Below are 26,931 nucleotides of genomic sequence, written 5' to 3' on the forward strand. Positions count from 1 at the left end.
TTTTTGGTTTTTCTCCGGTACCGGGAACCGAACTCACGACCTTGTGCTTGCCAGGCAGGCGCTTTGCCGCTGAGCTAAATCCCCAGCCCCTAGGTGTTTTTAATTTGACAACTTAAATTTATTACATCCACTAATAATCATATATTTTAATTTAGTAATGTGTGAATACTTATTTAGAATCAAAAAATGAATTCATCTTGAGTTCCTATTAGTAGTGTCAGCAAAAGCCAATGTAACAGTCAATGTTGACAGGTTATGAAGTGGACCCAACACTTATCTTTTAGAGTTAACAGCCTAAGGCAGAGAACATAGAAATATTTTTCTAAAGTATACGAAAATAAGATAATTTATAGATATTTGAGCAAATATGCCTTCAGGAGTTAGTGGGAGAAAATAGGCAAGTTTCTCCTTGCCCAAAATTTAAAATAAAATATGATGTTTGTTGTTCTAGAGAACAAATATGTTGTTCTAGAGATCATTTAAACATATTATTTAATTATTTCATATATTGAGAACTAAAAAGCTACAACAGTAATACCTGACCACTAAAATACTAAATATTCTAAGAAATCTGAAATATTTTAAACAAAATGCAATTTCAGGGACTGGGGATTTAGCTCAGCGGCACAGCGCCTGCCTGGCAAGCGCAAGGTTGTGAGTTTGATTCCTGGTACCGGAAAAAAAAAAAAAAAAATGCAATTTCATTGATCTAGCCTTAGAAAATAAAAATAATGGCAGTATATACAACTCAGAGAAGACAGCAATAGAAAATAATGATGTTCCTTAGTTACAAAGAAGGTCAGGGAGAAGTATTTAAATAACTAAAACATATGTTCCATTTTTAACTTGTTTAATTCTAGATAATCTCTAATTTATAATAAATTGAGTCCTTCACTTAAGAATTAAAATTTACATAAACCATATTCACTGAATTTCAGTATAATCAACCAGAATATTATCTATGTAACAAGACATACAATCAATATTTGTGCAAAATTTTTTCAAATATGTAAACAGACCTAAACAAATGCCTACGCAGAAGCAAAATTTTCCTGTCCAAGATAGTTTCATCATTAATATTATATGTATATTTATTGATGTCCTTAATATAAAAAAATGCTCATTCAAAACTATTTATTAAGTTTTTACTACTCCAGATAATTTATTATCACAGGCAGGGAAAATCTTATAGCAAAAAAAAAAAGAAAAATAATAAAGCAATATACTCTAGGCTCATTGTGTCAGAAATGCAATATTCCCATGGTGCCCTAAAAAAAGGTTGATAACCCCTCTGCCATATACTCTACTAAGGAACAAAACTTGAAGTCACAAAGGGGACCAGTGCTTAATCATGTGGGAACGGGAACTCCTATCTATACTTTATCCTTGTTCAAACTTTCAGCTGGTTGATTGCTCTGATACAAAGAAGCAGCCCAGTTAATAGGAACATACCTCTAAAAAACCAAAATTGATGGCAAATGAACTATACATTATTAATCAAATAAATATAGTTGTATAGTTCTCTTTTTTCTTGTTATATATTAAATGGACAGCAGTTTTCAAAATATGATTCAAGCTGGTATCCACAATTCTATGGGATATTAAGGAAAGATATATTTCATAGGCCAAAACATTAACAATAGAGAAATATCCCTTTCCTTGAAGTCATGATTACTAAAGCAGCAAAACAGCAAAACATTCAATCATAGGAATTATGAATGAACTTCTTCCAAGGAAAGTCTCTACACCATCAGTCCAGGAGGTTTAACAAGTAACTTTTATTAAAAAACACCAATTACTTATAAACCCATGGCATTCACATCCCCACCACACACATACACATATAGATACACATGCACATAACCCATAATACACACATACACACACAAACACACTGGTCTGAAATCTCAATCTCTGGTCTAAAAACTGGTTCTGTTTATCCAAAGGTTAAAGAATGAACAGGAAAGAAAGACAAAAAAAGGAGGAAGGAAGAGGAGACAGGCAGAGGAAAAGGTGAGATGGAAATAGATAAAAGAGAAAGAAGAGGTTAAGGAAGGAGAATAAGATGGGGGAAGGAGGAGGAAGAAAGGAGAACAAGAATGAATGTAATTAAAGTAACATTTCTTCAAAAGTTCTTCAAATATAATTCTCCAGAACTGCAATCAAAGTAATATAAAGCTCACATGAAAGCTCACCTTTGAAAAATCTTTGAATACTATAATTAAACTTTACTATTTGAATAGATGCAAAAATTATAAGTCAGTACATAATTCATATATCATTTACATGGTACATATAAATTATGAAATATAATTATTATGAATAAATTGTATAAAATATACAGCAAAATATTAGTATTAGAATGAAAATATAAAAGTATGTATCACCTCTTAGCATTGTAAATAACTGCATATTCCACTAAGACTGTGCAAAATACTTCCTCAAAAAGCATAAAAACTCTTTTAATGTTCACAAATAACACTCTAATGCTCTATGTACAACACCAAAACTTACTTATTCTTGCATTATACATAACTGTACCCCCAAAAGGCTAGTAACCTTTAGTTTTTAAATGAGCACCATATAGCAACAATCCAAATCACTTGGACCTTCTCACCCTGACTACCTTCCTACTGCCACATGGACAAGATCATTGGCACCCTTACCTATCAGAAAAATACTGCCCACAAGGCTCAGATCCACTTGTTTCACTTTATCGGTAATAACTCCCCATTAATCACATTCCCTAGGAAATGAATTTTTCCATATAAATTAGATAGATATTCACTGTCCAAATAAATAAAACTTACTCCTTTAGAAAGTAAAGGTGTTTTTGGTTATTAAAGTCATATTTTATTCATTTATCTGATATATCTTACTGGTAGTCTACTGAGTTCAATGCTCTCTGGTGGGCATTTGAGAGAATACAAAAATCTTAGTATCAATAGTCACTAAATAATGTACATACAAATGAATAATGAAAGTTTAATTAAAATAACTGTCATAGCAAATACTGAAATAAAACGACCTGAGAGATATTAATTAAATGTGGGATCTAGGTAACTCAGGAAGAGATTATACAAAAATGTTGTCATATAAAATGGAACCTACCAGTCTGACAGGATTTGAAAACCTAGAGCTATGGGAAGGAGACAAGTAAATGTAGTCCATATCATGTACTGAATATATAATTGAAAAGGAACAGGTAATGAAATGAAACAAAACATTTAAAGCATACAAAACTAGGACAAAAAATTATTTTGTAGTGAGTGGGAAGTAAATTAATGAGTTTGAGCAAAGGCATATAATCAGAAAGAGAAACCAAATATGAAAACAAGAAGAAACAGCAAATCATCCAAAATGAAGGAAGAGCAATATAAACAATTTAAGCAGCAGGTAAAGAAATTTTAAAAGAAGATAAGTATTTTTGGAGACACAGTATGTGTTGTAAAAATTAAACTAATATAATGTTAAAATAGAGAGTGAAGAAAAAAGTTAACACAAGTCCCGATTATTAGGAACATGGTAGATATCTTAATCAGAGAACTTCAGAACATGAGTACATATGGGACAGGATATAGTTAATTCACTGTTACATATTCTGAGACCCAGGTCCAGAAAGAAATCCAGATAGCAACATCAGATACTAGATGAGAATACAAGAACAGAGGTTTGAAGCTAAAAATAAGAGAGGAAGGCTATCATGAAACTGAACAAAAATTCCAAATAAAATGCAAGCATCCTGAAAGCAGAGATGCTTTCTCTTTAGTTCACTGTCATTCCTTAGCGCCTATGAGGGTCTGCTATTCATTAACTATTCAATATTTATTGTAAGAACGCTGTAGAACAGATCATTGAAAGAATGAAAGAGTATGAGACATGTTACAAGACTTGAAAAGATTGATCTTATAGAAAAAAATCAGAAATAAAAGTAAAAACAAAATATAGACAAGAATAAGACAAAACATTAAGTCATAAGAAAACCAGCTAAAGCCAGGCGTGGTGGCACATGCCTGTAATCCCAGCACTCAGGAGGCTGAGGCAAGAGGATTGCTGTGACTTCAAGGCCGGCCTAGGCTACCAGGTGAGCTCAATACTAGCCTGAACTGCATAACAAGATCCTGTCTCAAAAACTCAAAAAAAAAAAAAAAAAAAAAAAAGAAAGAAAAGAAAAGAAAACCAGCAAAAGAAAATATTACAGAAGTTATAGCAGAAAATTTTTAAGACAAAAGAAAGGTAAATTTTGACATAAATATTTACTTTTACTTACCTTGCGTGGTTGAAAATCGTATTTCACACAGTGCTGAAAACCTTTTCCTTTGGACTTCAGAGATGTAACTATTAAACAATTGCCAACAAAATGTGCAGAGTAACCAACTCCTTTGCTAGTACGAAAACTGTAAAGAATATCATAATATAATAATAAACTGAAGAAGAAACATTTGCCTATTGCCTATTAAAATTATTTTATATAAAAATTCAACTTATTCCCTGCAGAGTAGGAATTTAATATGTACCAAATAAAAATTAAAATGTAAAAAGTTTAATTATCTAACAGATAAAAAATTTAAACTGGGCAGCAATGAATCTAAACCAGGAAATAAAATAAGCTTTGAATATTTCAATTTCAAATATCACAAATACATAAAAACAGTCAACACAAATCTAACGAAAGACTTCATCTAACTTTAAGAATCATATTCAATTAGCAAAATCAAGGCTCATTTACATACATATAAATATTTTCTATAACTAGGCTTCTAATTTTACTATGTCTTTGAAAAGAGCTTTACAAAGAAAGTCAGAGACAAATTATAAATGCGTTTCACCAAATAATAGTATATTTTAATCAAAATGAAAAAATAACTATCAAATTTTATTTCATTATAATTTCTTGCATGGTTATTACTATTTTGAAAAGCATATCTCAGTTATGATCACAGAACAAAATACATGAAAAGGCAAAGGGAAATCTAATGGGAGTTAAAGAGTTAGTATGTTTTTTTTTCCCCCCCGCTAGATCAAGGCCCAGCAATCTAAGTGCTCCACAACTGATCTGCACTGAAGCAGACTGGCCAGGGAAAGTCTGCAACCCTTGACTCTTACATTGTAAAGTGGGTTGGAAGGGAGGCATGGGCACCTACAATCAACAGTAAAAAGATAAATAAATTTATTTAGCTGAGTCTTCATACTTTTAACACACACAAACTATGTATTTTATCTATAGTCCATCTTATATATAGCCTTGTTACATTATATAGTTAAAAAATTGAAATACTTAAAGATAAAAGTCCCAACACTGAACATGTTACTTACCAATAAAGATAAGGTTTATCCTTATCAACGTTTATGTTATTTAAAGGATCCATACGAAACCAAGTGTTTAGGGTGAAGCCATTCTGATAAGGCCACTTTGCAATAGGAGGCAATGCAATTGCCTACAAAGCAATGAAAAGAAGATAAAGTATCAGTTAAAGAAAATATGAAATCAGTAAGATCAAATCTATATTTTACAGAATAAAGAATAAATGAGACACAAATTTCAAAAAATCATGAACCACAGAAGATAAAAACTATTACTTTGTTTAAGTAATCCATATAAGATATTATTTGGTTACAGAAATATTGTTTTCAACAGTTAATTAAGTTTCATCTCCAGTTAACATGGTCAATTTTGGACTGTACTTCAAATTTCCCCTCTAATTTCACCAATATGCATTCCCTTACATATAGGTCTCTGGATTTTCAGTTTTCTACAGTTTATGCTAGCTTTCAGGAATATTTCATTTGACTATAGGAGGCTAAATCTCAAAGACAAAAATAACTGTGCTAGAGAACATTAGTGGACTCACCATTAAATAAACACAAGTGTTAGTGACAATACAACATGGAAATATAGGAAGGTAAAAGCAGCTGATTACAGCTATCACTGAAGTGTTTGAAAGCATCTCCTTTTCTCCATTATTTTACATACCCTTGCCATCTCTTGTTCCCAACCAATTGTCTTAATACTCTGTGTATTATCAGCTTCATTGTTCAGGTCTACTATACCCCAAGTTATAACTCATTTACACTGCATTAACCAAAAAAATACAGAGAAAAAAATCGAGACAGGCTGCTCTTCAAGTTTTATGCTGAAATTCTGGTAAAAGAACACTGAAAATCCAAAGAAAACTAGAGAGAGACTATGTTTTTTGAGCCTAACGGGTTCAGTAATACTAAAGTGCTCCATTCTTTCCAAATTATTCTATACACTTATTCTACAGACTTATTCTATAAACCATGAGAGGCTTTTTCTTCTCTCTCTTTCCTTTTTCAATGTTACTGATGAAATCCAGGGCCTCTTTCTTACTAAGAAAGAACTTTACCCTAAGTTGCATCTTCAGTCCCACAGTAGGTTTTCTAATAAAATTTGACAAGTTTATCCAACAATGTACATAAAACTGCAGACATTCTAGAATAGCCAAAACTATTCAAAAAGTTAAGAACAAAGTTGGAGTACTTGACTACCTAACTGTAAGAATTACTAACTATATAGGTGGCAGAGAAGTAGAAATATAGAAGAGAACAAAAGAGTGTACAGAAATAGATGTATCTAAATATGATCTAATAATTTTCAAGAAATGTGTTAAGTAATTCAAAGTGAAAGGACCATCTCTTCAACACATGGTAAAGCAACAAAAAGAGATGCAACCAAATAAAACTTAACTCCAACTGTGCTCACACCATAAGAAAATAATTCATAAAAAGGAAAACAAAACTACATGTAGGACTTAAACACACAGAACTGAAAAAATAATCTTAACAAAGTACTGTCCCCTGGTTGTGAAAGATTTTTTAGAATGCAGAAGTACATATTATAAAAGAAAGAAAAATTTAATTGGACCTCATCAATTTTTCAGTTTTGAGGAAGCTCTGGAAACAGCCTAGATGTCCATCAGTAAATGGGTGGATAATGAAAATGTGATATATGGAGTATTATTCAGCCATAAAGAAAATAAGGTCACATTATTTATTAGGCAATGGGTGGATCACGGGGAAATTAAAATATCACATTATTTCTCTTATATAAGAAATCCAAAATATAAATTAGTAAAATAAAGGAAAGATGGTAAGGAACAGAGAGACAGACTTTTGGGATATGAGGTGGGGGATCACAGGAAGGGGGAACAATGAAGGGAGTAAACAGATGAAAAATGATATCATGTACCAATTCACCAAAAACAGTGTTAACTATTATATATAACAAACATTCACTAATAAAAAAGAAAGAATATTAAGAAAATGAAAAGCCACAAGTTAGGAGAAAATATTTGGTAAGTATGTATCTAATATATAAATATAACCCAAATTTGTAATGAATACCTAATTCAAATAAGACAACCAAATATTTAAATGAACAGTAGAAAACACAGACATCACAAAAGATGATATAAGAATGGGCAACAAATATATGAAAAAGTACTTAACAATATAGGTCATGAGGGGGCTGGGGATTTAGCTCAGCAGCAAAGCGCCTGCCTGGCAAGCGCAAGGTCGTGAGTTCGGTTCCCGGTACCAGAGAAAAACCAAAAAAAAAAAAAAACCAAAAAAAAAAAATATATATAGGTCATGAGACGAATAGAAAAAACTACCATGAAGAACTACAGCATTATATAATCATTTAAATGACTAACATTTAAAATACTAAAAATGTTTAAGATACAGATCAATTCAAATTTTCACACTGATGATGGAAATGTAAAATTTTTCATTACAGAAATTGACTTGACAGTTTCTCATGAAGGTAAACATACACTTAGTACAAAACCCAGAAATCTCACTCAGGCATTTAATAAATAGATAAAATATATGCCCACAGGAAAACCTCTCCTCAAATGCTCACTGCAGTTTTATTTACAAGAGCTGAAAACTAGAAACACAAATGCCCACAAACTAATAGACAAAGAAACAGTGACATATCGATAAAATGCAATACTACTCAGAATAAAGAGGTACAGAATATTCTGATTAAAGCTATAGGAAGTATCTCAAAAGAATTATTGTAAGCGAACTAAGACAAATATAAAAGAACCTAAAAGGCAAAACTATGGCAACACAAATCAGCAATGGCAAGTGATGGGGCTGGATGACTTAAAAATAAATAAAAACAAACACATGTAATTAAACTTACCGCAGCACTACAACCAGGGAAATTGAAAAAAGTATCAGGACCATGTCTTTGTGGCATCTGATTAAGAACTGACAATAATTTTACTGCATGCCTTGGCTGAGAATATAATAAAAAAAAAAAAAATCATTGTACAAATTTAGCAATAATATCTGATATACAACTTTAGTCACTGGACTATTTAATAGCTAGACGGAAAATTAATTTTAAATTATTTACTAAATGGTTTAAGAGGAAAATGGTTTCCAGTATAAATTCAAATACACAGCTGTCTAGGGACAAGTTATTGAATACTAAGTACTAACAAAGTGATACTGAACACTCTACCCTCTGACCACAGCTTACCCAGATTCCACTTTCTCCTCGAAGCATGCTGAACAGAAGCTTCAACTCCTTGACAGTGATGCTGTAGCTGGCAAGAACCCCCAACATATCAACTAGAAGATCTTCAAAGGAAAATAAAGTTATTCTGAACTCTAGTCATGAGTTGCCATCTGTCAAGGTAATATACTTTTTGAAAGGACAAAAGTTATCAGTTGCAATTATATATATATTATTAATTATATATGTAATTATATTTTATATATAAATACACACATATCCAACATGCCTAAGTGTCTTCATGAAGAGCCATTCTAGTTAACAATTTACACACATACAATTGACATATGTAGAGAACTGGACATTATAAATTGTAAAGGTACAAAGAATTAAACATAAATTGGTTATTTTCAAATGAAAAACTAAGTTACCATATTTTCCTTCAGATTTATCTATTCTTAATAAAATGTGTTCTTGAAATATTCCTTGGACTGTTAACAATTTTGAGCACTTACTCTGTGTGGCATTATTCAAAGTGGCTTATATGTATTAAAATCACAAATCTGCACAACAAGTCTATAACATGGTACAATAATTATCCCTTCTTAAAAATGAGCAAATTATGGCACACATAACTTAGTCCCGCTTCCCAAGAACACATATCTAACAACTGATTGGGTCAGGACTCAAACCTAGACAGTCTGGCTCTAGAACCCTCACTTCTTCCTACTGTTAAAATTGAGTAACTTAGACACAGGACTAGTGATAACCATTATGCTAATACAAGTATTTTGCTCATAGTACAGAAACACCAGATTACTAAATACTAATCAGAAAAATTAATATCTTTTCTGTGATTAGTTTTTCTACACGATTAATATTTTTCAATGTTCTTTGTAAGAAATTAAATACCTAAATACTTATAGTACTTCATTTTTTAATTTCTAAAGCATTTCCTAAGAAATGAAAAATACTACACAAGTTAATACATGCTAGTAAGATATATATACATATACGTATACATATATATATTCTAGAAGTTTATCAGTAATAAATAAGGTTGGACCAGGGTAAAATGAAATGATACAACTATATAATAACATACAGAACAATTATATAATATATATTTAGCAAAGATTCATAATTGGAATTTGAAAAGTTAAAGTACTTATTGTGCATCTCAAAAATAGATATTCAATAGTTACTTTTATTAATCAATCAATAAATAATTTTTCCTTAATATTATAACAAGCAAGCAATCTATGACAAAATTGTGACAGTGGATGTGCCAATTTTGAGAGAGATCTATAGTCAATGAAAATGTTTCGTCATTTAAGCAACAAAATGTATGAAAATATTAGTGCATATAAATGTAAAGGTCTGTTTCTAAGAAACAATTCTTTATAATAAGGAAGAATCTTTCAAATGCTAAACAGGCCTCATTTTTAAGCAATTAACTGTGTAGGCAACCATCACTTTAGATGTCTTAAAGGGTTACATACAAATACTGCTTTTTAAAATTAAACTTGCTTTTGCAATACACATGATGTATGACGTAAGTTTGTATTTAGTTACAATTTCTTAAAATCTCTTAAATACTGCACATGAAAAATAATGAAGAAGCTCAATTTCATTTTATTATAGCAGTTCTTCTTTTCTGGACAAAAATTTGAGAGAAAAATATACTATGACTATTCTACAGTCTTAACAGTTGACAATAAATGCTGAACCTCCTGAGCGATACAGTCACATTATTAAACGAAAAGTGGCTCTTTGGACTTAACATACTACAACATATTTAGAAGTAAAAACTAATAGTGTTTTGGTGGCTATTTTTTCTTCCTTTGCATGCCATTTCATTTTTAATTTCTAGGGGTTTTTTTTGTGGTTTTTTTTTTTGGTACTGGGAATCAAACTCAGGAATATGTGCTTGCCAGGCAGGCGTTTGTGCCGCTGACCTATATCCCCAGCCCCATTTTTAATTTCTAAAAAAGTGAAATATACATTTTTTCTGACACTTACTCCATTTTCCTACATCCTTCTATCATCAGGCTCTTTATAAGGAAATATTTAAAATAAACGAAGTGCAAATTTTGTGCTATCAATATTATTACTATTGAGAAGAAAGAGTAAGAGAAATAAGGAGCTTCATGTAACTAAGTATGTCAAGATATAAACTTCTGTGGTGCTGTCCTGTCATGTCACATCCCAATACTCATGAATTTTATGCCAATAAATTACTACGCATATAGAGTCTTTTGCTAAACTCTATTACATGGCAATAAATTGAACAAAATGTAAAGTTATAAGCCCAGATATGAGGATTGAAATGTCATAAGATATTCTATAGGCATGTATACATAAAATTTCCTACAAATAAATTCCTGTTAAATAACTAGAATTTACAGAAGTACTATATCCTTATTAAAAAGGTATTTTAAGAAATGTAAGCCTGTATCTTCATCATCGTTAGCCATTCATAACTAAAATAGAGAATGCTAAAATCATGTTCAACAGAGATATGTGCTACTTCGAAAACCAATTAGAAATAATTTTAATATACTTTCTAAAAAATTAAACTTAAAAAGTATCATTTTTAAATTTAAATAGCATTATTTAACCCATTGTTCCTTTCATTCTTCCTTCATGTTTTGTTCCACAACATTAAAATTAATATATCTAAGTGAAAAGATTAAAAAACATTCTCTGCTGGCTAAACTACTTTTAAAGAGCACATACAATATTGTGAACAATCAGATTAGCACTTTTGGGATTTTGAAAATACTTTTATATCAGAAGACATTTATACTGAAGAGTCAAGGTTTAGAAGAATCAACATTTCAAACTTTAAACCTATTTTCTGCAATAACTGCTGCTGTCAGACCAAAATTTAAAACATTTCTACTGAAGTGCATCAACTACCATGCACGGGAAGCAAAGGGTTGATGGTGACAAATCACAAAGTCACTGTTTAGAATAACTTATAACAAGCAAAACAACTGATAATTTTAAGTGAAATTTTGTGCTAATGTCATGTCCTATTCCACCATACATGTGGTTATTTTTGTACAGAAACTTTCTACCCCAATGCAAAATCAAAGTAAAATAATCACTTCCAAAAGAAATACTGTACTTATTCTAAGGCTTTTAGTGTCCTGTCATTTGTCACAGTTCCATACATGTCAAATTGATGAGCATCTAACTGGTATATTTTGGTAAACCACAATTCACAACTGGAATATGTATTATGGCATTTTAATTATGTAAAGATGTAATTATATACTGCATAAAAGGTTTATTTTTATTGATTTCATACTACTTACTCCAGAGTATTGAGATTTTTCTAAAACTTAGAAAAACAAACTTAGTAATTATGTTCACCTAACACAGTAATTATGTTTGTCTTCTTCCATTCCTCATGCTTCCAGTAATATAAAAAGCAAATTTTCCTAACATTTCTACTTATCTATTTTATACCACTGTAGTTTTAACAAATCTCTATTACCTATAGTATATAGAGAAGTACATAAAACTTTAGAAATATTTAAGTTATACTTTCCTGTCAGACAGTCATAGCCCCATACCTGCTATCATGTCATCTACAGCACTCATTTTCAGCAATACTTGTTCAATTAGCCCAACTTCTGTGCTAGTCTGTAAATTCCGAACACTTTTTCGTAGAATAGCTGTAAACATGCTCCATATTTCTGCTTGACATGTTACATCACAGTGCTCCAAAAGCTCTGTCATACAAGTGATACTCTCAGCATCCTGGATAATAAAGTTCATCTCCAAATCAAATTCTCCACCAACCAGCTGAAAGCAGAAAGAAAGAAACAATAACCAGCTGTAAAGTGGGAAGTTACTTATTATAATCATAAAATAAAATGCCACCAAAAAATTCAATTAGCAAGAAAGAACAGGTACTCTAAAGAATTTACATCTGATGTACTAATTATGAACCATAGTTTAAGAGCTGTAGATGTAAGAAATGAAACCAGCAAACAGAAATCTAATTTCCACAAACATGGGCAAAAGTAATTTCAAATCTAAAAGAATAAAGCAAAATACAGCATATGGTTACTGGGTGGGATTCAGGATATATTCTGATTGGGTATGATCTTTAAAAGTGATAATTAATAGAAAATACAGAGTTCATTAAGGATGAATTTTAAAACAAAGTTCATTTTCTTTTTTAATATTATTAAACATAAAGAATATAAAAAGATATTACAGGAAAAAAAGCTGTGTTTAATCATATATAGAAGATAAGGAAACATGAAACAGACACTAGCATAACATACAATAAATGTGAAATGATGGAATGAATGTTCAAAAATAAATTCAAGAGAAATATTTAAAGTCTTCAAATTTTTTTTTAAAAAAAAACTGAATTCAGTTAAGAAAATTCTTTTAACAGCAACATATATGATTTGCATTATGCCAAAAGCATTAGAAGTACTTTTTACAAATACATACATAATAAAATAATATACTCCTAATCATTTACTCTGCGTAGATCAAATCACATGAACTATAATATTACACCTAAAGAACCTTTTGAAAGAACACTGACAAACTAGATATCCTTTTAGTTTAGAGAATGTTAGATTTAGTAATAATACCATTTATTGAAAATCTGACATATTTGAAGGTATTCAGTTATTAGTTCATTCAACAAGCACTGACTGCATTTATTAATGTCTAGATCTCACTAATGTAAGAACTAGAATGTATCAGTAGGAAAAAAAGTCCACACACTAACAGTACTGAATCCCAGGAACAAAGATATACTTTATGTACACATACCCTACCTTATTCCAAAACAGGTGGCTCATAAGACATATAAAGCATAAATAACATAAAGTACCAGTTGAGAAGGAAAAAAGCAAAGGTAAAACAAGACTAGGTACATACAGCATGTAAAATTAGGATCAAGAATTAGACTTAAGTTCTTACTACTACAAAAATGAATGGAATAGCCAGGCACGGTGGTGCACGCCTGTAATCCCAGCACTCAAGAGGCTGAGGCAGGAGGATCGTTGTGAGTTTGAGACCAGCCTGGGCTACAAAGTGAGTTCAAGGCCAGCTGGAACTGCACAGAAAGACCCTGTCTCAAAAAGATTAAAGAAAAAAAAAAAAAAAGAATGGAATACAAATACAGATACATAACTGTAGTATGATATAAATAGAATAAATAATAATAACAATATTGCTCCTTCACCTAAGATGGCAAATACCACAGCTTTAAGTTCTTTACATATATTAAGAAATTATTATTGTCTTCATTTTACAGATAAAGAATCATAAACAAGAAAGTTTACAAACTTTTAAAAAGTCAAACAGACAAAGTACCCGGGATCCAAAAGCAAGACATCTGTCTTCACACAAGTCCACACAAACAATAAAATCGCATTTAAGAACACAATGATATACTACTCTGCCATAAAGACAAACTTGAGTCATTTGTAGGAAAATGGATGCACTTTCAGATCATAATATTAAGTGAAACAAATCAGACACACAAACTTAAATACCACATGATATTTTGTATATGAGAAACCAAAGTAAAAATAAAGTGGGAAATAAAAGAGATGTAATAGGAAATGAGTTTCTTTTTCAAACAAGGGGATCAAGAGATGGAAGGAGGGAAGAGGGAGAGAATAAATAGATGAAAACAGGAACTGGAATGTGTGATGTAGACATACCAACTCCACACAGGAAATGTAAGTATTATGCACTACAAACATGTACAAAACAAAGCAAAATAAAGCAAACAAAAAGCAAAGGAATCAAGAAATAGGTGGACAGTGGAGAGAGGAAAGGAATGAGAAAGGGTATGAAAAACATGAATTAAAATGTGTTTATGTACATGTAACTTCCTACAAGGATATAAACATTAGGTACTACACACATGTACTAATAAAAAACATGAAAAGTTTTCTAAACTTAAGCACTTGTCCCTAATTTTGAAATATTAGACTCTATATATATTTTTCTCTAAACAAATCTAAAATTCAGTCTTATAAGCAAATAGCCCCTGTGCTAAATTCTGATCTATCACTGACCTATTCTCTCTGACTGGCTTTTTTTTTTTCTTTTTGGTTTTTTTTCCAGTACCGGGAATTGAACTCATGACCTTGTGCTTGCCAGGCAGGTGCTGTGCCACTGAGCTAAATCCCCAGCCCCCTCTCTGACTGGCTTAATTTAACTTTTGTTTCTGAAACAACCTCAAGTATTACTATTTCTAGTTTACTGCTGAGAACAGCTACAATCACGGTTAAGACACTGGCTCTGGATTCAGATTCCAGCTACAGAACACACTAGCTCTATTACCTCTAAGCCTCAGTTACTCCACCTAAAAATTAGGAATCAAGTTCCTAACAGGATTGTCATGACAGTTAAATGAGACAACTGGATTATAAGTACTTAGGCACAATGACTGACATATAGTTAGCACTCATTTAAGGTGTGCTCTAATTATTTCTCTAACAACCTCAGCCTTCACCTAAAAACTGTAGGCATCTGATCCAACACCTCTGAAATATCATGAAGTTCAGTCAGTTTAAGTCTTAATGTTTCCAAACATTAACTGCAAATTTATTATGGCTTGTGTACTCTGTATTACTTGGGGAACCATTAAAACTAACTCAAACATCATGCCATACAACTAAAGAACTTCTGGTTATCCATTACTTTATGTCCAATTGACTTGTGTTAGCACTACTACAAATTTTAAAGATCACTGAATAGTAACTCTGAAGAGATTTTCTAAAATCATATAAAGAAATAAAAAGCCTTCAAAATCAGTGAAGCAGACAATTACAGATTGAACTGAGGGCAATACATATGGCCTCTGAATAAATCTGTGGAAGACGGTATATACACCAAAATAGGAGAATATCAGAGTATTTTTTAAACTAACTTTTGAATTCAGTTTTATCTATATAACCAGAGTCTGATAGGAACAAGTATCTTTATCTAATGAGTAAATAGAAGAAACAGACACAGAAGACAGAAAAATTACAGTATTCTTTAAAAGGAATTAGTAGTATTTGTAATTCTAACAAACAGGCTCTGTTATGTGGTACCTAAATCCCCATTTTTCACCGTCAAAAATGCAATGCTGCTTCCTATATATCATTTAGTTACAAAAAAGTACTCTAAGGGCTCTCTGATTTCATCATCAGAAATAGCAAAGTATCTACCGTAGAAGCTGAAGAATGGATCTATTTTTCTCTAGAATGGTAGTTTTTTTAACATTTATTACAATTCTTAATACATTAATGTCAAAGAAGCTAAATGAATCTATCTTCTAAACTCATTGAATAATTTTCAGCAACTACTACAGATAAAGGAAGATAGAAACAGTTGACTTATTAAACAATTCTCTGCTATAATTTCCATAAAGAAAAGGTACAACTGTCCTAATATAAGAAAATGAAAAGTTAACTAATATAATGAAGCTCAGGCATGAATAAGTGGCAGATTCAGGACCCTAGTTTAGACTAGCAAATATACTTTGCTATCAAGTCAGAAAAATAGACTTAAGAAAACAACAGAGATACTATGTTTATACTGTGTCTGGGAAGGGTAAAATGAAAAAAAGACCATGTTTTTTGTTAGTAAGAAAGGAGATGTGCAGAAGTAATAAGCCATAAGGTACAAAACCACCTAATATATTAAAATATATTTGATGGACTTCAGAAAGCTTATTAGGAAGGCAGGCAGTTTGACGAAACTCCTCCCAAGGAAGACAAGTATCATCCTGTATGAATGACTACAAAGGTTCAGAAAGTGGAGCTGGGCAATATTTAAGGGTGAATGACTCCAAGGGAAATAGGTATTCAATACTGTTACGTACCAGTTCTACAAATTGATAATTCAGTAGTAACAAGGCCCCACTCTCATAGAGCTTACTATCTAGGGTAGGAAGCTAACAAATGAATGAAAGGAAGAAACAGGATGGCATAGCAGAAGCCAGAAGCAAATCACAGCTTCTCTGAGACCTGGAAAAAAGGTACCTAAGAAACAATAGTTAGGGAAGAGAAACAGAAGAGTTACAGGAATCAACAAAGAGCCAACACTTACGTCATTTAACATTATGGTCTCAAAGTACAACCATGTACCTATGAATGCCTCCAGTTTATTTCTCTTTGTGGCAGAGTAGTACTCCACTGTATATAAAATTCATGTTTTCTTCAGCCTTTCATCTATTGAGGGCATATAGGCTATTTCCAAGATTTAAATATCCTAAATTGTGTGCAACAGGTTTGCACGTGTCACTGTAATATGCTGATTTTAACTCATTTGCGAAAATACCCCGAAGTGGAATGGCCAGATCAAATGGAATTTCTAGTTTAGTTTTTTGAGGAATCTCCATACTAGTCTCCATAGTAAGACACTTCCACATTTCCACCAAAAAATGTAAAAAGGTTCCTTTTTCCCCCACAGTCTCATAAGCATTTGCTATTATTTCACTTCTTGATGACAGATAAGATGTTCTCTCAGGGATGTTTTAGTTTGCGTTGTTCTAGTGGACAGTCATACCGAACATTTCTCATGTACTGACTGGCCATCTTTATTACTTCTGAGCAATGCCCATTCATTTCAGTTACCCATTTCTGACTGTGTCTTTTATTTTGAGGGGTTTAATTTTCTTTTTTTTATTCTTTATGTATTCTAGATTTTAGTCCTCTGTCTAAACAATAGCAGACAAAATTTTTTTCCTATTATGCAGGTTGTCTCTTCATTATGTTGGTAGTTTCCATTGCTATGCAGAAGCTTTTTAATTTGATATGATCCCATTTGTTCATTCTCAGTATTACTTCTTGTGCCACTGCAGTTCTGTTCAGAAAATCCTTGCCTATCCTATGTCTTTAAGAGTAAATGAGACACACTAGATTAAATATCACACAGTTTCTCTTATATGAGAAACCCAAAATATAAATAAAGAACAAAATAAAAGATAAAAAATATGGAGATCTTTATCAAATGGCAAGGGAAACAAGAGATGCAGGGAATCAGGATGGAAGGGAAAAGGGATGAAAAAAAGAATCAAAGAAAACATGGTAGTAGAGGTCTGAAAATGGAAGGGAAATAAGAGTTGGAGATAACAGCGAGGGATGGTAGGGGAAGGGAACAAAAAAATTCAGATGTGTTATGTATATATGTACAAACTCCTCCACAATAGATATAAACATTATATATAATAAACATGTACTGCTAAATATGTATATGTAAAACAAAATTTTAAAAAGAGCCAACAGAAAAACTAAAAATTACAGAGAAATGTAAGACAGAGAAAAGAATGCATCTCTCCACATCTGGAATGCTAACCCTGGCTCCCAGGGCAGGAAACGTGTCTCCAAAACCTTAAGATAAACCCAGAAAGAGGACAGCCCTAGTGACAAACATGGAACTGGCAAGGCTAGCCAAAGGAAAAATCTACAATTAGCAAATACAGTGTGGAATTTTACTCTGAAAATGATCCCTCCACAAGACAGGCTAATTTTGGAGAAGACATCCACTACATCACCTGTAATCTCTAGGAGTGCTATAAAAAGGAGTCATTTTGAGAAAGGGATATACTGTTTAAGACTGAACTAATCCAGTACTCAAAAGTCACAGAGCACCCAGACTTCAGGGTATCTGGGTCACTCTACTGTAGTGACTGTGGGAGAGAGCAGAGAGACAGGCAAAGAGAGAGGGAGAGCTACTGATAGACCCCCAGAAAAGTTTAAGCACCAAAGAGCTCAGGCGGTGGGGTACACAGTGGCCCAGCCCCCTCTGGTGAGAAACCAGGTCAGGCACATGTGGTTTCCTGAAGGACTGGATCTAAAAGCACTGGGCTTAAATCCAGTAGAATACTGCATTCCTCTTGCTGTCTACTTCCAGAACAGAACTCAGTGGTCTGTTTGCTTTCCATATACAACAACATGATCAGGGATGCATCCCTGCTTTGATGTTTGCCATGTCTCTGAGTGTATGGGTGGAGAAGTCTCTGGAGGAAGTAAGGCACTTTACAAGCCTACAAGCCCACCGCCACAAAGCTAGTCAAGACAGCAATGGCAGGAAATGAAAAGAAGGGCAGCAACAAATTCTAACAGCCTCTGGAAGTAATAGACCCCTAAGGCAAACATACCATTGACTGAAACTGACCTTGGGAAAGGTCAGGAAGGACTCAGAATTTACACAATAAAAAGTGGGTGTGGAAACAAAACATGCCCCAGTTGTGACTCACTCTCCACCAAATCTACTGGATTCCAATCCTAAAAGCCCTGGAAAGAAATGAACCACCTAAATACTTCATTGTGGAGAAACTGGGGGCGGGGTGCTCCTTTCTCTTTTTCTTGGTTTATGTTTTGCGTTGTGCTTTTTTTCCTGTGCTTTCTTGTTCTTTTTTTCTTCTTGAATCTTTTTTCCTGTTACTACTTAATTCTATTTTTTCCTTAATCAGATTTTTTTGTCACTTTTCTATCCGCTTCATCATCTTTCTGTTTTCCAAATTTTACTTCTTCCATTTTCCCTTTCCCCACTCCAACTGTAATTATTACTATTAACTTTCATTAATGTTTAGCTATTTAGTATATGTTATTATTGATGATTTCTACAGTTAATGATAGCAGAGTTGTTGCTTTTAATAGATCTTTACTGTATGCCAACATCTGGTTTATCATTTGTCTCTGTACTATTGCTGATCTCTTTTCTATTATTAAGCAGATACAGTTGTTCTTTGGTTTTTACAATATGTCAATATCTGATTTGTCTTTCAATGTATTTTTTATGATTCATTTCCACTGTTTACATAACAGTTACTTTTAACTGGCTTTTACTGTTTGACAAAATCTCATTTACCTTTGTGTCATCATCATTACTGAAGTTCATTTTCTTCTGAGTAATACCAAGGATCAAGCCCTCAAAAGAAGGCTGGTGGGGCTGGGGATTTAGGTCAGCGGCACAGCGCCTGCCTGGCAAGCATGTCGTGAGTTCGATTCCCGGTACCGGAAAAAAAACAAAACCCAAAATAAAAAAAAAAAAAAAGAAGGCTGGACACTAAGAAGACTTTCAACCAGAAGAGAACCTTACTACATCACATTCTAGTTAAAATGGTAAGAGTACAGAACAAAGAAAGAATATTGAAAGTAGCAAGGGGGAAACACTAAATCACTTACAGAGGCAAATCCATCAGAATAATTTCAGACTACTTGGCAGTAACTGCCTATCTAGGACAACAGAGCCAGCTCTGATTGCTCAATATATATAAATCAGCATAAACTAAAGAAACTCATGACCACTAAGCCAGCATTACAGAAAATACTTGAAAGGAATCCTATACAAGGAAGAGGAAGAGAAGATAAACTACTGAGATTTAAGAAAGAATCAAACATTAGAAAAAACAGTAAAATTACAACAATTAGCACATACCTTTCTATAATAACTCTGAATATCTATCAATGGTCTTTTCTACATAAAAGACACAGATTGGCCAACTGGATTAAAAGAGAACACCAAACTGTGTTTTGCAAGAGACATACCTCACTAGCAAAGATGTACACAGACTGAAAGCAAAAGGATGGAAAATATATTCCACGCAAATGTAACCCCAAAACAGGCAGGAGTAGCTATATTTATATCTGAAAAAACAGACTTCAATACAAAATTAGTCAGATGAAATAAAGTTACTATATATTTGGAAAGATATAACTATATATATATGAGTATACCTCCACTTCATAAAAGAAACACTACTCAACATAAAACAACAAAGAGATCCTATAACAATAATAATGACTGAGTTCAATTCCCAGTCTCACCAACAGATAGGTCCCCATCCAGACTGAAAATCAACATAAATACATCAAAGTTAAACTACACCATGACAGACAAAATGGAACTTAACGGATATCCATAGAATATTCCATCAAACAACTATATAATGCACATGCTTCTCAGCATTTGGAATATTCTTTAAAATATACTTAAATTCACAAATTAAGGCTTAACAAATACAAAAACAGTAATAATTACTTGCATCTTATCAAATCATAATGGAATGAAACCAGTAATCAACAAGAAAAAACAGAGAAATTACAGAAACACATGGAGATGAACAATTCACATTTGAACAATTAATGAGTCATTGAATATGGGAGGAAATTTTAAAATTCCCATAGTCAAATGAGAATGGAAGAAAAATATAGCAGAATCTCTCAGACAGCAAAGGGAGTTCTAAGAGGGATGCTTACAGGTATGCATGCCTACTTCAAAAAATCAGAACAATGTCAAAAAAATAATCTAATGATGCACCTCAATTGGGGAAAAGCACCAAAGAAAACCAACACAGGAAAACAAATAATAAATATCATAGCTGAAATTAATGAAACAGAGTCTAAAAGAACACACAGCGGTGAAACAAACAGTTAATTCTTTGAAAAGATAAACAAGATTGATAAACCTATAGCCAAACTAACCAAAAGAAAGAGGGAGAAGACCTAAATCAACATAATTAGAAAAGAAAAGGTGCTGCTATAGAAACACATTCCTGGAATCCAGAGGATTACTGGGGACTGCTTTGTAAACCTATAGTCTTTTTGTTTTGTTTTGTTTTGTTTTGTTTTGTTTTGTTTTGTTTTGTTTTGTTTTTGAGGCAGGGTCTCACTACATAGTTCAGGCTGTCACTGAAATAACTTACGCAGCCCAGGCTTGCCTTGAACTCACGGCAATCCTCCTGCCTCAGCCTCCTCAATGCTGGAATTACAGGCGTGGACCACCACATCCAACTTTGTAAACCTACATTCTAGAAAATTTAAAAACCTAGAATAAATACGTAAATTTTGAAATATACACAACCTACCCAAATTGAACCAAGAAGATTAAATTTTAAAATCTAAATAGATCAATAACAAGCAATGACACTGAAATGGCAATAAAAAGTCTCCCAACAAAGAAAACTCCCAGGACCAAATGGTTTAGTGCTGGATTGTATCAGACCACTCTTTAATGAAATAGAAGTAGAAGGAATGCTTCCAAACACATTCTCAATTCTATGCTGCTACATCACCTCTACACTAAAACTGGATGAGAACACAACAAAAAAGAATACTACAGATCAAAATACTTGATGAACATACATGCAAAACCTTCAACAAAACACTTGCAAGTTAAATCCAACATACATCATAAAGATCACACACCATGATCAAGTTGGCTTACTTTAAAGGGTGTAAGGATGGTCCATCATATGCTAATCAATAAATGTACTAGCACCACATGAACAGAATCAAGGATAAAAATCACAAGATCATCTCAACTGGTACAGAAAAGGATTTGGGCAAAATTCAACATCCATTCAAGATAAAAACCCTAAAAAGAGAAGGCACTGAAAAGTGATGCCTCAATATAATAAAGACCATCTATGACAAACCCACAGTGACATCATTCTAAATCAGAAAAAAAAACTGAAAGCATTTCCTGTAAATCAGTATCAGGGTAAGGATGTCTACTCTTCACACGCCTATTCAATATAGTTCTTTGAAATTTTAGCTGGAGCAATTAAGCAAGAGAAAGCACTAAAAGGGACACAGGAAAGAAAAAAGTCAAAATATCTTTACAGATGATATGATTCAATACTTAGAACACCCTAAGGAAACCACCAAAAGACTTAAAATTGATAAATTTAGCAACTTAGCAAGATAAAAAAATCAACATGAAAAAGTCAAAACCATTTCTACGCAGTAATAATGAATAAGAAGGAAAACAATTCTATTCACAATAGCTTCAAAAAAAAATCTACCTACAGATCACGCTAAAGAAGAAAATGAAAGATCTCTACTATGAAAATTTCACAACACTAAAGAAAGAAATTGAAGAAGACACTAATACATGTACTATGTTCATGGATTGACAAAATCAGTATTGTTTAAATGGCCATGATACCAAAAGCAGTACATGGATTCAACGTAATCCCAATCAAAATACCAATTTCATTCTTCAAATAAATGGAAAAACAGTACTAAAATTCATAACCAAACATAAAAGACCCAGAAAAGCCAAAGCACTCTGAAGTAGTAACAGCAAAGCTAGAGGCATTACAATACCCAATTTCAAATTACAGTGATCCCTTGCTATATCATGGTTCACTTATTGTGGCTTCACTGTATCATGGATTTTTTAAAAATATATATCTAATTCTGTATCACAGAGTTTTTGCTATATCACAGGATTTTGGGACATATAGGTATTTATATACTACTTATGATTTTAATTTTTTGCCTAAAAAATTTAAAATATAAAGAACATAAAAATGTTAATTCAAACATATTAAAAGAATAGTAAATCGAAATAAAATACTGTACACTATGTATTGCACCTGCAGATGAATATCATACTGTACACAATGGAAATGCAGTACACCACTACCCCCAGCCCAAGTGGGCGGAGCCACCTGGCCACTGGAGCAGACCTGCACCAGGCAGGCGCTGCTTACAGGTAAGAAGGATTCACAGCACTGTCCCTGGCCCAGGCCCACGCTAGGAGCCAGCCTGGAGGGGAGAGCAGTGCAGCCAGGCACTGGGCTCCACTTGGACTGTGGCTTGGCTGGTCCCGCGCACCCCGCTCCCTGGCCAGCTCTGCCCTCCATCCCAACCTGTCTGTCCTCCCCTCCTGCCCTCTGAGCTGAGACTGATTCACCCAAGCTTTCCCAGGCACTGCTCCAGCTGGAAGCTGAAGCTTTGGGGAGAAGGATCTCCCCTGGAAGGCACACAGGGGTGTGGGAAAGGTTTGTAGTAGTGTGGGAAAGGTTTATAGGAGTGTGGGAAGGGTTTATAGGAGTGTGGGAAGGGTTTATAAATCCCTAAAATATACATAAATAAAATAAATATAACAACACTACTTCATAGATTTTCACCTATCACAGGGGTCTGTGGAACATAACTCCCACAATAGGTGAGGAATTATGGTATACTACAAAGCCATAGTAAGAAAAACAGCATGGTACTGGCACAAAAATAGACATGTAGATCAATGAAACAGAATAGATGACACAGAAACAAATCCATGCAACTACAGTCATTTACTTCTGGACAAAAAGAGTCAAAAATGTATGTGGGTGAAAGACAGTCTTTGTGAAATATGGTGCTGGGAAAACTGGGTATCTACTTGTAGAAGCCTGAAACTAGATTCTCCTTCTCAACCTCTACAAAAATCAATTTGAAATGGATAAAAGATTTAGGTAAAGACCTGAAAGACCTGAAACTTTGAAATAATTAAAACATAAGAGAAACACTTAGGGGCTGGGGATTTAGCTCAGGGGCACAGAGCCTGCCTGGCAAGCGCAAGGTTGTGAGCTCGGTTCCTGGTACCAGAAAAAAAAAAAAAAAAAGATAAACACTTAAATCATAAGTATATGCAAAGTCTTTTTGAAAAGGGTTCCATGTAGTACAAGCCAACCAATCTAAAAAAATCTGTAGAGGAAACAACACACTGAAGACACCCTATGGAATGGAAGAAAATCTTCACCAGCTGCACTTGTGACAGAAAATTAGTATTTAGAATATTCTACAAAGAATTCAAAGAACTTAGCACCAAAAAATTGAACAGCGTAATCAATAAATGGGCAAAACTGAAAAAGATACTTTTCAACAAAAATAGTAAAAATGGCCACTGAGTATATTAAAAAATGTTCAATACCTTTAGCCACTTAATGAAATTTAAAAGTAATTTGAAATTCTATCCCACCCCAGTCAGAATGGCTAATATCAATCAAATAAAAAACAATGAATTCTGGTAAGGATGCAGGGAAGAAGAAACCCTAATACACTGGTGGGAATGTAAATTAGTTCAGATTGTGTGAAAATCAGATTCTATGGCTATTCCTCAGAGGACTAAAAATTAAATTCCCATTTGACCCAGCTATTCCACTTCTTGCATATTCCAGAGGAATTAAAGTCAGCATACCTTAGGGATACCTACTTACTCATGTTTATTGTGCCACAATATGTAACAGTCAAGATTTACAACCAGCATAGGTACCCACCAACAGATGGATGCATAAACAAAATGTGGTGCATATATATACATACTGGAGTACTACTCAGCCATAAAAACAGTAAAAATTTGTCACTGGAGAAAAATGGATGGATCTGGAGATCATCATATTGAACAAAAGAAATCAGACTCAGAAAGTTATATTCTCCCTAATACGTGAAATCTAAAAAGGATGACTAGAAAGTAGAAAGAGAAATTATTACTAGACAAGAGGAAGGAAATAAGAAGAGAGGTTGTAAAGGTGGATAATGGGATATATATGATAAATACATAATACCTACACAAGCCTCTCCCACAAAAGAAGTGAAACTACTGAGGGAGAGTAAGGCAAAAGGGATAATGAGGTAGAAATGAATAAACTGTGTTATAAATGTGTACAAATCTGCCAAAATGAAATCCATTAATCTGTATAAACAATATGTAATTTTTTTAAATGTGGAAAATAAAAATACATAAAGCAAAAAGAGACAGGTAAAAATTTCAGTAAAAAAAGGAGGTGTTAAAGTTTCAACTAGAGAAGTCACCAAAACAAAGTAAACTAACATTCTTTTCCTCCAACCCTTGCCCCAAAGTTCAAAAAGGCGCTGCCACTCCAAGAGAAGTCGTCCAAAATGGTGCCTCCTACTCAATAATCACTGCTAGTAAATACGTACAAAATAAACATCACAATGGAATGTTTAATGGTGGTAACTCATTTACATGCATTACTATGTTACCATCCACTTTATCTTATACCACTAGCACATTGCCAAGCAATGTGAAGCTATTCAGTATTTAACACAGAAGCGGAGGACAGCAGGATGGAAGACAGAAAGACACCAGGGAAGGAAGCAATCCAGTAGGAAGGCTGCACTTCCATGTTTAGTCCCCAAATTGTCAGCCAGACTTTCTACTGTATTTTTACTTCCTTCCTCCAACAACGAATTATTATAATTGTCATGTAACTTTTTAGGGCTCCAAAAGCAATCATTAAGCCACAGATATTTTCTCAATCCCATTTATACTTCTCAGTTGCCTTCTTATTCTATCAGTACTTGCACAGTACGTAAGTCTTCACATAAGATAACGTAGATAAAATTCAGGAGGGTCATATTCTTGACTCAGTAACATACAAATTCTCTCTTTAATTTTCAAAATACACAATGCACAATATTAATTGTTAAAATCAAGCTTAAAATTCTTACTTTGGTTTCTATTTTGAAATGAAATCAATTTATAACATATTCCTTACAAAAAGCCGGGGAAGACAGCACCAAAAGTGGCAGCGTAGGCTACTCCAAGGTTATACCCTTATCCCAAACTAATGAGCTACTAAAAGTGTCAGAATCAATTTTTGAAAAATTCGGGAATCCAATAAAAAAACTGAACAACAACCAGAGCAAGTTTTGATCAAAAAAGCTACTGCTTTGTAGTAAAGGATTCTATAGTGTTTTATATCATGAATTACAATCCGCTGTGTCCTGGACAGGCCATAAGCATAAGGACGGCAGCATGCATTCTTTAGAACTGTTAGTTCCAGAGGGAGCAACGTGAACTGTATTCCAACAGAACTGTGGCTGTGAGTATCAACCTGCCTGGCAGCTCCCTCAAAAGGAGGCCTCAAGAATACCCTTTGTTAAGCCCAACTCACAGTATTGCCAGAACTGGGACACTGTTGCTGACAGCATCTGAAGGCAAAAGTATTGGCTGCAGCTGTCTGGGGCAAGAAATAACATTTGGACCAGCAAGACATCTGGACCAGCAAGTGGGGAAAGGAGCTCTGTATGGTTATAGGGTTTTTAAAACTCCCATGTGTACAAGGGAACTTAGAAACATACATACATACCAGGAGAGGTTGCACAGTCAGGTAAGGCCTAATAGGGCTCTAAACTTTCACCTGCAGTTAGCCCTTAGGCACTACACAATGTAGAAGCAATACTCCAAAATGGTGTTTTATTTTCTTTTACTTTTTTTAGTTCCCAGAATTTAAGATAACTGTCACAACATCAGATGACCAGGAAACTAATAGAATGGACTTCAACAGTCATACACAACAGAGAATGCAGACTTTACCAAGATAATTTAGAAATGTCACTAAACAAACAACTACAATCCATAAAAAGTACTGTAATATTCAAAGTGTCCATTTTCCAGGGATGGGGGGTCCAGCTTAGTGGCAGACCACTTTCCTATCATGTATGATACATGCATTACAGGCCCTGTGACTGACTGCCAACACTAAAAATAAAGTCCAATTTCCTATACTTACACAAAACACACAAAAAAACTACAAGATATGCATAGAAACAAACAATAAAAACAGCTCGGGATATAGCTCAGTGGCACAAGCACCTGCCTGGCAAGTGCAGGGTCCTGAGTTCAATTCCTAGTACCAAAAAAAAAAAAAAAAAAAA

At 33.4% G+C, this 26,931-nt stretch overlaps 1 protein-coding gene across 7 annotated transcripts in view; it reads right to left on the reverse strand.

Annotated features, from left to right (window-relative positions):
- Nucleotides 1-26,931, reverse strand: part of Nbea (neurobeachin) — a gene marked incomplete at its 5' end in the record, with an annotated part of 638,824 nt that overhangs the window by 550,498 nt on the left and 61,395 nt on the right. For all 7 annotated transcript variants that reach the window (XM_013515839.1, XM_013515836.1, XM_013515838.1 and 4 more), the window contains 5 exon segments: nt 4,271-4,397; nt 5,317-5,438; nt 8,174-8,269; nt 8,516-8,616; nt 12,076-12,307. In XM_013515839.1, the coding sequence (XP_013371293.1) occupies nt 4,271-4,397; nt 5,317-5,438; nt 8,174-8,269; nt 8,516-8,616; nt 12,076-12,307 (678 nt within the window).

Source organism: Chinchilla lanigera, unplaced genomic scaffold, assembly GCF_000276665.1.
Source record: "Chinchilla lanigera isolate Chin_1 unplaced genomic scaffold, ChiLan1.0 scaffold00030, whole genome shotgun sequence".
NCBI classification, from domain to species: Eukaryota; Metazoa; Chordata; class Mammalia; order Rodentia; family Chinchillidae; genus Chinchilla; species Chinchilla lanigera.